Source organism: Nycticebus coucang, chromosome 2 (assembly GCF_027406575.1).
Source record: "Nycticebus coucang isolate mNycCou1 chromosome 2, mNycCou1.pri, whole genome shotgun sequence".
NCBI lineage: Eukaryota > Metazoa > Chordata > Mammalia > Primates > Lorisidae > Nycticebus > Nycticebus coucang.
The window spans coordinates 80874363-80887985 of record NC_069781.1 but is presented as its reverse complement, the minus strand read 5'-3'; the positions used below and the strand labels follow the sequence as shown (position 1 = coordinate 80887985).

General features: G+C 35.0%; 1 protein-coding gene across 4 annotated transcripts in view; it reads right to left on the bottom strand.

Annotated features, from left to right (window-relative positions):
• The window catches only part of SMC5 (structural maintenance of chromosomes 5), a 105511-nt gene that overhangs the window by 57391 nt on the left and 34497 nt on the right, over positions 1-13623 (bottom strand). For all 4 annotated transcript variants that reach the window (XM_053574813.1, XM_053574819.1, XM_053574821.1 and 1 more), the window contains 3 exons: positions 10943-11198; positions 8922-9076; positions 3769-3882 (listed from right to left, as the gene is read on the bottom strand). In XM_053574813.1, the coding sequence (XP_053430788.1) occupies positions 3769-3882; positions 8922-9076; positions 10943-11198 (525 nt within the window). The remainder of the gene's footprint in view (positions 1-3768; positions 3883-8921; positions 9077-10942; positions 11199-13623) is intronic.

Sequence of the window (13623 nt, the reverse complement as noted above, 5' to 3'; positions counted from 1 at the left end):
CAGTCTTCTTCATGAAGTCTTCCCCCAGGCCAATATCTTCCAGTGTTTTTCCTATGCTTTCTTTGAGGATTTTTATTGTTTCGTGCCTTAAATTTAAGTCCTTTATCCATCTTGAATCAATTTTTGTGAGTGGGGAAAGGTGTGGGTCCAGTTTCAGTCTTTTACACGCAGACATCCAGTTCTCCCAACACCATTTATTGAATAGGGAGTCTTTCCCCCAAGGTAAGTTCTTGTTTGGTTTATCGAAGATTAGGTGGTTGTAAGATGTTAGTTTCATTTCTTGGTGTTCAATTCGATTCCAAGTGTCTATGTCTCTGTTTTTGTGCCAGTACCATGCTGTCTTGAGCACTATGGCTTTGTAGTACAGACTAAAATCTGGTATGCTGATGCCCCCAGCTTTATTTTTGTTACTAAGAACTGCCTTAGCTATACGGGGTTTTTTCCGGTTCCATACAAAACGCAGAATCATTTTTTCCAAATCTTGAAAGTACGATGTAGGTACTTTGATAGGAATGGCATTGAATAGGTAGATTGCTTTGGGAAGTATAGACATTTTAACAATGTTGATTCTTCCAAGCCATGAGCATGGTATGTTCTTCCATTTGTTAATATCCTTAACCAAAGCAATGAGACAACCCACACAATGGGAAAGGATATTTGCATATTTTCAATCAGACAAAAGCTTGATAACCAGGATCTATAGAGAACTCAAATTAATCCACATGAAAAAAGCCAACAATCCCTTGTATCAATGGGCAAGAGACATGAATAGAACTTTCTCTAAAGACGACAGACGAATGGCTAACAAACACATGAAAAAATGTTCATCATCTCTATATATTAGAGAAATGCAAATCAAAACATCCCTGAGATACCATCTAACCCCAGAGAGAATGGCCCACATCACAAAATCTCAAAACTGCAGATGCTGGCGTGGATGTGGAGAGAAGGGAACACTTTTACACTGCTGGTGGGACTGCAAACTAGTACAACCTTTCTGGAAGGAAGTATGGAGAAACCTCAAAGCACTCAACCTAGACCTCCCATTCGATCCTGCAATCCCATTACTGGGCATCTACCCAGAAGGAAAAAAATCCTTTTATCATAAGGACACTTGTACTAGACTGTTTATTGCAGCTCAATTTACAATCGCCAAAATGTGGAAACAGCCTAAATGCCCACCAACCCAGGAATGGATTAACAAGCTGTGGTATATGTATACCATGGAATACTATTCAGCCACTAAAAAAAATGGAGACTTTACATCCTTCGTATTAACGTGGATGGAAGTGGAAGACATTATTCTTAGTAAAGCATCACAAGAATGGAGAAGCATGAATCCTATGTACTCAATCTTGATATGAGGACAATTAATGAGAATTAAGGTTATGGGGGGGTGCAGAAAGAGGGATGGAGGGAGGGGGGTGGGGCCTTAGTGTGTGTCACACTTTATGGGGGCAAGACATGATTGCAAGAGGGACTTTACCTAACAATTGCAATCAGTGTAACTGGCTTATTGTACCCTCAATGAATCCCCAACAATAAAAAAAAAAAAAAGATAAAAAAAAAAAAAAAGAATGATGATGCTTTTAGATAAAAAAAAAAAAAAAAAAAAAAAAAAGAAAGTAATCTCCTTTTTAATTCCCTTTCAGTATTTCTAATTATACCAAGGAGATAGTTGCAGTATGGCATCAGCACATCCTTATCCTTGTTACCTCTTTTTTTAACGCATTATCTGTTTTTCAGAAAACAACAATGCAGATCTAGAATTTATTGACATTGTGTTTATTATATTAATTATTGGTTTTCTAATTTGGTAGTGATAGTACATTTCCTTCCAGAAAATTATGTTTAAGTAACAAAAAGTGAGGTGACTGAAAGAAAAATATTAAATAATACTATAGGTAGTACTCAGGTACGGCAACAACAATTGTGATGATTGTACACTGCAGTATATAGAAATGGCAAAAATTGTAAAGATGGTTTGTAAGTTACTGACAGGTGAGAAATGGCACCCTACTGGGGAAAGTTACATAGAATAAATTTCACAATTTATAATACACACACAAAAAGTCAGAGAGATGTAAGAGAAAGTTCTGGTACCATCTGATGAGTAGCTATGGAATGTTAATTGTTACAGCCCCCCACCCCAACAGAATAAAGATCAATTATCAGAAATCTGTACCATTATTAACATATTAACACAAGGAACCAGCAGGTGTTGCTCAATAAAGAGTTACAAGCCCCAAACCAAAGTCTCTGATAACAAGAGATGGCAGAGAAACCAGCCAAAATCAGTTAAAATCAAGATGGCCATAAAAAATTAACCTCAGGTTATCCTCGCTGCCATTATACCCTGCTTATGATGTATTAGCATACTAAAAGAAACTGCTACCAGCACCAAGTTTACAAATTCCTTGATAACTCTGGAAAGTTATCCTATGTGGTTTAGAAAGGGGAGGGACTCTTGGTTCTGAAAAATCCCCATCCCTTCCCTGAAATCTTGTGAATAATCCTTCTTCCACTTAACATGAAATTGAACAGAAGATATAAAATAAGACCCCAAAACTCACACAGGGCTACTCCTCTATTACTCTGAGAGATAGCCACTGTTCTATAGGACAGCCACTTTTCTTTTTTTCTTTTCTTACCTCAAAAGACTTGCTTTTGCCTTACTCTGTCAACTTACTCTTAAATTCTTTCCTGCAAAAAGCCAAGAATTTACTTGGCCTTCAGGCCAGAATCCAGTTTTGGGGTCTGTCTTTCTGTGTCAATATGGTTCAAATCCTTGGCAGAAAGGCAGAATGAGTTTCTGACACAGACAAAATATTATGTATGAACTACCATGGCCATTTGCAAAACAGAAATCATCTAATTACACCTTGATTGCCCACACTTCACAGTGTAGCATGTCTCAAACACACATAACCAAGCAACTGACTTCTTCAGTGAGCTCTGACATCAGATCAATAACTCCTTGGTCAGGCTTACATAGTTCTAACACATACAAATGTCTAACTTTTCTGAGCAAAGCCTGTTACCTGTATAGTAAACAGTGTATATGTTATGTAAGTATACAGGTATAATAGTAGCTAATAAGCATTGTTGTTACACTTTCATATTTTAATACTTAATCCTCGCAACTATCTTTTCAAACAGATAATATTACCACCATCACCTCCATTTTATAGATGAGGAAAACTGAGGCAAAAACCATTCAGGTAACTTGCCCAAGTTAGAAGCAAAGCCAGAATTCAAATCCTGTCAGCTTAACTAAAGAATGTATATTCTTAATTACTAAGCAACGCTGTATTTCAGTAAATTCTTGGTCAGTGGTGTTTCTCAATAGTCAGATACAGGATTCCTATTATTTTTAAAGAAGTTATATTTATATTAATAACCAAAACATACTGATTTTTTTTCAAAGAAAAACTGAGTTCATTCCAATACATTTTCCAAAGAGGATGTCTCATACCCAAAGCCATCATCATGTGTTTCTTCCTCTTCAAATATGACATTACTTTCAAATGATAATTTTAAAATATGGTATAGATGGAATATTATAGGCTGTTTTCCCTTTATAAAACAAATTCATTGCCTTATATTGACATAGACCGGAAAGAAATTAACAAAGCAGAGTGACTTTGCACAAGAGTTACTGGTAGTAAAATCAGTTACCAACTTTTGCTGTAGTGAAGTCAAAAATTTAAGCACTAAAAGACATGGTCCAAGTGCATCAAAGTGTTTGCTATGTTGGTCAATACTTGCCTCTTTGAGGAAAACTTCCATATCTTCTTTACTTTCAAATACAAAGGCTCTCAAGTCATTTGATGGAATATGATTTTCAATGTATTTGGCATTTTTATTATCTTTCATATTGATCTGAACAAAAAGAAAAAATATGTTTTTTCATGAAACCTAAACTGATTATTAAAATACATTTATATACAACTTAAGACTTTCAGTTAAATTTTAATCTAATTTTAAGGGAAGACTAAAAAGAACAATGTATTATGAAAGGGTCATTTTAAAACATCTAATTTATTTTACAGAAACAATCAATAGAGTCCATACTTAAACTTAAAAGCCAAGATGTGAATAATACCTGATGCATACTGATTTACATATTATCTAAGAAATAACAAGTGCTTTTCCAGTCAACTCACTGAAAACATTTGAAAGTCTTTGGTTGTGACATATAAATTCTTTACATCTTCTCCCAACCTTTTTGTATTTTTCTTAATTTTCAAAAGAACTACAGATGAAAATAACTGATAGGTAGAAAAATACAAAGAACTGAAGAAAACTAATTAAAAAAACCTTTCTATAGCTTAACTGTAACTATTAGTGCCTTCGAGAAAATATTGTAGGTTTGTGCCATCAAAGTGTAAAAACTTACTGACTTATTTTAAAATTATTAACTAATTAGGCACTGCTGCATGTGAGAGGTTCAGTTCTGTGAAAGACATTAAAATAGGTTAGAAAAAAACTATTTCAAGGAGAATACAATCTATTATTTATTGCACATAAGTTATGTTGAAAAGCAGAGCATAAACAAAGCTCCCATTAAAAGAGGTACATAGAAAGCGCTATTTGTGGAATTTTGGAGAAGAGAATGATTACTTCCAATAGATGGAAATGAAAAAATGAGAGAAGTATTTATGTACTGTAATACATTGTGAAGCACACTAGCTAAGAGCTAGAACTCTGGGGTCAGAGAGATGATGTTCTTTCAAATCCTATGTACAATCTTGCTCAAATACTACTGAAATCTCAGAAAGCTCTAGTTATCATATCTGTTAGAATGGATATAATCATACCTCACAGGACTAAATGTGGATTAAAAGAGATAATACAATAAAAAAATACAGTGCTTGTCACATAAATGTTGGCCGACACTACTCTATTTCAATTATAGAGTATCAATCAGTGTAGAAAAATGAGAAAACAGAAATAGAAGCAAACCAAAAAAAAAAAACATTAACCCCCCCCCACAAAAAAAAACCCCCAAGATTACCCAATACTATAAACATTTACTGTCTATTGTTTCCTAGTGTCTTTGGTACTAAATTATCACACTGGAAAAAATGATGCAAATTAAAGTGGGTATTTACTACAATTTACAGAAAGGGTAAAAATAACCCTAGTAGGACCACAGAAAGTCACCTTTTGAAAAATCTATTTTATTCTTTTAAAAACGGGGGTCTCACTCCTTTTTTTTCTTTTTGAGACAGAGTCTCACTATGTCCTCTTTGGTAAAGTGTCATGGTGTCACAGCTCACAGCAACCTCAAAACTTGGGCTCAAGTGATTCTCTTGCCTCAGCCTCCCTTGTAGCTGGGACTACAGGCGCCTGCTACAACACCTGGTTAGTTTTTTGTTTGTCTGTTTAGCAGGCTCAGACCGGGTTTGAACCCACCAGCTCTGGTGCATGTGGCTGGCGTCCTAAAAGCTGAACTATGGCACAGAGCCAGGTATCACTCTCTTGTCTAGTTGGAGTGCAGTGGTGTGATCACTGTAGGTTCACTGAAGCCTTGAATTCCTGGGCTCATGAAATCTTCCTGCTTCAGCCTCTCAAGAAGGGGGATCTAACTACAGGTACACGCTACCTCACTAGCTAATTTTTTTAAATATAGCTATTATTAAGCGAGCCTAGGATTTAGCTCTCCATTACCACATTCTCCCAGGGTGTACTAATTAGAAATATTTTGCCATATAAGATTCCAAGGCCTCCAATCTTGTGTAAATTGGTTACATGGCCATTCAATTCTTTAAATAGATTTCACCTGCTAATTCAGGTAATGAGTTTCAAGGAAGTCACACAAATATGGATTATCTGGTTACCAGTTCGTATGGTTCAGCCGTGACTGATTCACATGTTTTTTTCCCAAGTGTAAGCTATGGCATTTACAGTCGGGAGGTTTTCTGATATACTCATGGAAGATTTAGCCACCTTGTTGGTTCTTCGGCTTCTGGTTTCTGAGGATGCTCGCTCTTCTCACGAGATTGATGAAGAAAATATTTGCCAAAGTTCTTTAAAGAACTTTGCAGTCACAACTTCACTGTCAAAGTAGTAAGAAATAAGACAGGCAGATACAAGAGACAAAGCACTCCAAGATGATCTGGTACTTGATGGCAGCCTCCTGTTTCACAATTTTTTCAATGAAAATTTTCTTTGTATTTTTTTGTTTGGTTATTGTTTTAGGTTAATTTGAGAGTACAAAGAATTAGGTTACAATGTTTGCATTGGTTAGGTAGAGTCCCCCTTACAATTGTGTCTTGCCCCCAAGAGGTGTGCCATACACCCTAATACTGTGCCCATTAAGTAGGAGCACACCTATCCCACTCCTTCCCTCTCCCCACTCCCTTGTTCCCTGGCCCCCTCCTTAAGTTGATTTCAGTTTTTTTCTTATGTGGGCATGTATTAGAGTGTCTACTTGCTTCATATTAGTATTGAGTACATTGGATTCTTCAATGAAATTTTTCTATACATCCTATTCTGTAACCTGTTTCATGATTAAGATGTCATAAATGTCCTTATATATTAGTTAAAAGAGATCTACAGCAACATTTTAATGGCTGCATATTATTCCATTGCAAAGATATAGAGTAATTTAATGAATTAGAATCTTTGTAAACTTTCTTCTGTTGCCCTATCATTCTATTATAAACACTACTGAGAGTATATCTGTATATAAATCTTTGCACAATTTTTCAATTCTTGATTGCAATTGGTAGAAGTAAATCATGGAAACAGATTGCTAATTAACATAATACATAACCAAAATTTTAAGTCTGCATATTACTTTGTCTGTGAAGGTGGTACCATTTTAATTACACCTTGAAGGGTGAGGAGTGAAGGGGGATGATGTGGCTGAAGGGAGGAGGTGGCAGGAAAGGTGAAAGTTTATTCTATGAAGAGTAAAAGAGCAAAGTGTACTTCATTATCTCCAAGATTCAAATGTAATTTAAAGTAAAAGTACATGCTACCATGTTGCTATTAATCTTAGCAACAGGCTACTATTAGAAAATCAAATGATAAGAGGATGACAAATATAATAAAGGCCTGATGTACCATTTTGAAGCTGGCAGTTAAATTAAAATCTGTTAACAATTATACCTGTATTATATCTTATACTAAGGGTTATAATATTTTTGCTTACTTTTTTTTTTTTTTTTTTGTAGAGACAGAGTCTCACTGTACCACCCTCGGTAGAGTGCCGTGGCGTCACACGGCTCACAGCAACCTCTAACTCTTGGGCTTAGAGTGATTCTCTTGCCTCAGCCTCCCGAGCAGCTGGGACTACAGGCGCCCCGCCACAACGCCCGGCTATTTTTTTTTGTTGCAGTTTGGCCGGGGCTGGGTTTGAACCCGCCACCCTCGGCATATGGGGCCGGCGCCCTACTCACTGAGCCACAGGCGCCGCCCATGCTTACTTTTTTTAATCCTTATTAATCAATACAACATATGCATACAAAATGGAAATCATTATCTTCCTAATAGCACATTCCTGAATAAGAGGATATACATATGAATGCATATTAATTTTGCTAATGTTAAGATATTAGATGAAAAACTGTATTAAATGATTTTTAATTAAGTGTAACACAAACATAAGTTTCAGGAAATAAAACCTTTCATAAATCCTGCAAGGATCTATGGTGAGTTCTTTTCTAACAAAAAAAAATCATCTAGCAAAAATAATCCTTGAGTAATTCTGTGTTAAGTTTTAAGTCTATATTTTATATCTAATATATCATTATTAAAGATGTGGTTTTCCATTTTTCATCTCTTTACATCACCAAATTTATTTTAAATAGTTTAGGTGGCCACCATCCTAGTAAATCCATGGCTACATTAATGATTCACCTATTCTTGATGACCCACAATCATCAATAAGAGCTATCAAATATTTTATGATATCAATAAACTATTGGCTTCACACCTAAGAGAAAAACTCAATTCATGAGGGGGAGGGGCACAAAGGGAAGAGAGAAGGGGAAGGGATTGGTGTGCTTCTATTCAATGGGCACAATAGCAGGTTATAGGGCACACCTCTTAGGTGTGGGACATAATTACAAGAGGGACCCTATATAACAAATACAAATATTGTAACCTACTTGTTTATACCCTCACATCAACCTGAAATAAAATAAATAAAATGAAGTAAAGTAAAATAAAACTATGGGCTTCATTCTCAAAATCCTTAGCATGCCCTTCTCCTAGGCAAGTGATTTTCTTGCCTATCTCGTCATGTGTTCCTTATCAACGTATTTATTAATAGCAATTTTCTACCTCTTAAGCAGGTTTTAATCTAATACCTGCTATAACCTAAGAATAGCCAGTTCCAGAAGAAACCGGCTAACCAAGCTAATTTCCCACATGGTTCTTGGTCAATAAGTTGCTAGTTTCCTATACCTCCAAAAAGTCCACAGTTCACAGCTATTACCCTCACTGATCAAAGGCCCTTTAAAAAAAAGAAGAAAAAGCTCATGTATGGATTCTGTAGTATGTTAGACACTACAAGTCTGATAATAGAAAATCAGGGTGTTAACAGGACTAAAAATTCTTTTTTTTTAAAGAGACAGGGTCTCACTTTGTCATTCTTAGTAGAGTGCTGTGGCATCACAGCTCACAGCAAACTCCAGCTCTTGGGCTTAGGCGATTCTCTTGCCTAAGTCTCCTGAGTAACTGGGACTACAGGCGCCTGCCACAACACCCAGCTATTTTTTTGTTGTTGTTGTTGCTGCAGTTTGGCTAGGGCTGGGTTTGAACCTGCTACCCTCGGTATATGGAGCCCTACTCACCCTACTCACTGAGCCACAGGCCCCACCCTGGACTAAAATTTCTTAAAACAAAAATCTATAATATTTACAATAATAAAACTAACAAATACTACCAAGATGAACAAAAGTTTTTACCGTGAGCATTATAGGCTCACAGACTCTTCGCTTAAACTTGTCTCTGTTATTTCTCAGCCATAAAACAGCATCATATGTGTCACGGAATCTCTGTCTCAACTTATCTTCCTTTTGATTCATCAGACTGTCAAAACGTATAATATGATCATCCACACCTAAAATTGGAAAAGAAAAGAAAATATTATTTCTCTGAAAAGTTTAATTAATAAAATAATTTATTAATAATACAAAAGAATATCCTAGCTCTACAGGTTATAAACACTACTCAGCAAGTATGCCACATAGCCACATAGTGCAAAGAACTGGCCTGGACAAATCATTCTAAAATTTCCAAACATTTGGGATAAAACATGATCTTGAAACTATCAAAAATGAAAACAGGTCATCTAAAAAAAAAAAAGAGAGAAACAGGGCAGTGCCTGTGGCTCAAAGGAGTAGGGCGCCTGCCCCACATGCCAGAGGTTGTGGGTTCAAACCCAGCCCCAGCCAAAAAAAAAAAAAAAAGAGAGAAACACACTAGTCTTCCTATCAGAAGACAACAAGCCTTCAAAATTCTAAGAGAAAAAGTATTTTCATACTAGAATTATATATTTAACAAAACTGAGAAAAGGGGATAATACAATAAAGGTATTTGTATTCAGGGTACAAAGACTCTGAAATTAATGCCCAAATAACTCTTCTTATGAGGTTACCTGAAGACGTTCTCTAACAAAATAAGGGCATAATGTAAGAAAAACAAAAACATGGGATTCAGGAATAGGTCTATAATGTAGAAAAAGCACAAGTGTGCCAGATGACAACCATGCAAGAAGCCTCGAAAACAACCAGTTTAGAGGGAAGGAGAACAGAAGGCTACAAAACATAAGAGAATGCCTGATAAGATACCTTTTTATCTTCTCTTTAATTTAGGGAAATTATAAAGTAAATGGTGGGTTTTTTTTTTAAAGATAAATTAAAACCTTTTAAAGAGCTATCAACAATAGGAAATTTAATCTTAATGTACTACTTGGCTCAGCTATGAACAAGTTTAACTGTTCCAATTAACAATACTTAGTATTTCTACACTTCTAGAATTAACCCATAAATACAGCACATTAATTTAAGTATAGTTCTCAATAAATATAAATGATTTCAGCCTTGAAAATATCAAAAGCAGAGTAAAGATGAGGGAATTTAGAATGTAAAAATGGAAGTGAGTAAAATGCAAGCATGAAGGGAATACTAGTATTTTAGCTTATGAACAGTGTATTCAAGCAATAATGACAATCATTAAATGACAAAAAAGTATATTAACTATAATAAAAATCATTATTATTAACATAATACTCCCATTTGAAGATTAAAATAACAGAAAAGGCAGTATTATGAGGTAAAATTAACATCTGAAGTAAATATAAAAGGGTAAGGTCTAAAACTGATTATCAAGCAATAGTAAAATAAGAAAATATATATCTACATGGAAAGACTATTAGAAAAACTGCTGAAGGAGTTAAAAATGTTTACTTTTGAGTGAATCTGGAGGTGGGGAAGGGGTTGCACCCCTTTATCCTCTAGTTTTTTGTTTTTTTTTAAGCCACACACATCTAGCACTTTGATAAACACAAAAATTAGTTTTTTCTTTAGCTGATCTTAGATATTTGCACTGAGCAGACAGAATATATTATCTCCTCTATTCAAATAATGCTACAAATCTATTCACATGGTCTACAAGAAAGAAAACCAAATATGAAACTGGAAAGATTTCAAAGAACTAGGCTAATGGAAGTAATGAAGGCTACAATAAACAGCTTAAATTTGATCTGAGTAACAATGAGTGACTCTGTGAAGAAAATAAAGCTAGCTAAATACTTTTAGAGAATTAAACCAGCTGCTAGTGGCACATCATAATACACGAAAAGATACATGTAATTAAGGCATGAAGGTGAAGTAATTAAGCCATAAGCTAAGCTTCCTCAGCAAGGAGGAAACTTAGCTACATCTCCATTTTATAAACATTTTAACCTGACTTTAAGAAAACTTACTCTTTTTCTCCTTCTCTAGAGTCTCCCTCTCTCTTCGTTTATCGATTATCTCGCCTTCACATAATGCCTTTTCATCTTGAACTCGTCTCAGATCATTTGTAATGGCATCAATCTGGGGCTGAAGATTCTCACAGTTTTCTGCTGTCTTTAGTTCATTTTGTAAATACTCTATCATTTTGCGGGTATTACTTATTCTCCTCTGTCGGTCATGCTCTTCATTTTGCTTTACTATTAAAGCCTGCTGAAGTTCCTCAATCTAATAGAACAAAAGAAGGTTAGTACGTGAGATTGTGCTTCGGGTTTATAAGGCTTTCACAGTAATTACTAATTTTAGGAATGCAAATAATCTGAAAACATACCAGTGTTTTCTTAAAAGGCATCCTGCTATAATTAGATTAGCAGATTACCAACTCTGCCATACCTGTATCTTTGTTTTGTACATTCGCTAATAAATCCCCAATACCTGAAAGTACAGCTTAGCATATCATTAGTACTCATTAAACAACTGCTGAATAAATAAAATATGTAATGTTTGTAAAACCAAACAGATTTCCAAATATTTATAGGCAGTAAATACATACCACACATCTTAAGACCAAAATTAAAATAGTCATGTGGGATAACACATGATAGTTTCAATAAGTAGTAGAAATAATGATAAAAATTCTAAGTTACTCTATTACAGACTGAACATCCCTAATCCAAAAATGTGAAATCTGACATGTCCAAACCTGAAACTTTTTCAGTGTCCATATAACATAAGTTACTCTGAACACATTATTTTTCACATATGGATGGTATATCATATTTTTTATTGTTAAGTACTTTATGTGAGTATGTATAAGAAAATGATTGCTTATCAGTAGCATATACATTCAGACACAGGAGTGATGGTGATTGCAAACAACCACAGATTACTCATATGAGTGGCTGAGATAGAAACAGTTTTGGTTTCTGATGATTCAATGTACACAACTTTTGTTTCATGCATAAAACTGCATGTGGCTGGCTGCAGCGGCTCGTGCTTATACTCAACACTTACAAGAGGCTGAGGTGGGAGTGCTGCTTAAGGACGGGACTTTGAGACTAGCCTAGAAAACATAGTGAGACCCTGTCCAAAAGAAAAAAAAAAAAAAAGTTAGCTGGGCATGGTGGTCTGGAAGGCTGCGTCAGGAGGGTCACTTGAGCCCAGAAGTTCGAGGCTACAGTGAGCTATGATCAGGCCACTGCACTTCAGTCTGGGTGATAGAGAGAAAGACCACATGTCTTTAGGGGGGGAAAAAAGGATAAAATTACCACAGGCTATGTATAGAAAAAATATTTGAAACAGAAATGAATTTCATGATTAGACTTGGAGCCCATCCTCAAGTTACCTCAATATATATGTAAATATTCCAAAATTCAAAAAACCTGATGAAATCTCCGATACTTCTGGTCTCAAGTAGTTTGTGTAAAAAATACACAATTTATCATTTTAAACTGAAATAAACTATTTTTCTTTCAAAAGAATTGTTTTCTACCAAAAGCATAAACTTCTGTGAGATTTTAACCACAATCTATATGCTTAGAGTTCTTGACTCATATTCAGGGTTAATTATATTTTAAAAACCAGATATGTAAGTCACCATCTGATGGGAGTGAAATTTTTATCAAATTCATTGTCTGTCTAAGACAGAGTTAGGATTTTATTTAAGGCCTCCTCCTTCAATCCTTTATAGCTGACTTCCCTCTATTCAGCTCATGACCTTACCTCATGCTTCATTAATAGTTACAAGTACTCCCCCCTTTTCCTGCTTTCAAATCTATCATTCTACTTACATCTGTGTTCGCTCTGCTTTATCTTGTACAATGTAAAGACTCCCTGCAGCTACCTAAATCTAACCCCTCCAAGGCTACTCCACAGCAGTATTTATCAAATTATCTATGATGCACCACCTAAAAAAATAATTCCAAGCTATCACAAGTCAACTTTTATCAATTAAAATTAAATTACCAATAATCATTTTGGCAATTCCTCAAAATGTTAAATATATACCTATGCTATTCTACTCCCAAGAAATTATCAAAGAGAAACAAAAGCTTATTACCACACAAAATGGTGTATAATATTCAAGGCAGCTTTATTGGTAATACCCTCAAACTAGAAACAATGTAAATGTCTCCTAACAGATGAGTGGATAAACAAATTATAATCTTAAGAAAAAATTTTAAAAATACACTAATTGAATTGCAATAAAAATACAAACTATCAAAATTTGTGGGACACAGGTAAAGCAGTGATGAGAAGAAAATCTATATCAAAAGTGTATACACAAAGAGGAAAAGTCTCAAGTTAATAATCTAAGCTGTTACCCCAAAAATCTAGGGGGAAAAAAGAGCAACTCTCTATCAAAGTAGAAGAAAGGAAATAAGAAAGGTAAGAATAAACATCAATGAAATTGAAAACAGAGAAAATGAATGAAACAAAGAGCTGCTTCCTTGAAAAGATTACCATAATTAACAAAATTCTGGTAAGACTGACCAAAAAAATAGAACAAAACAATCAAAAACCCAGTTGTCTGTATCAGGAATGAAACAGGGGTATGACTACAGATTCTACAGATACCAAAAATTAACAGAATTGTGGCACACAAAAATTTGGCAAGTTAAAAAGACCAATTCCTCAAAAGACACAAACACCA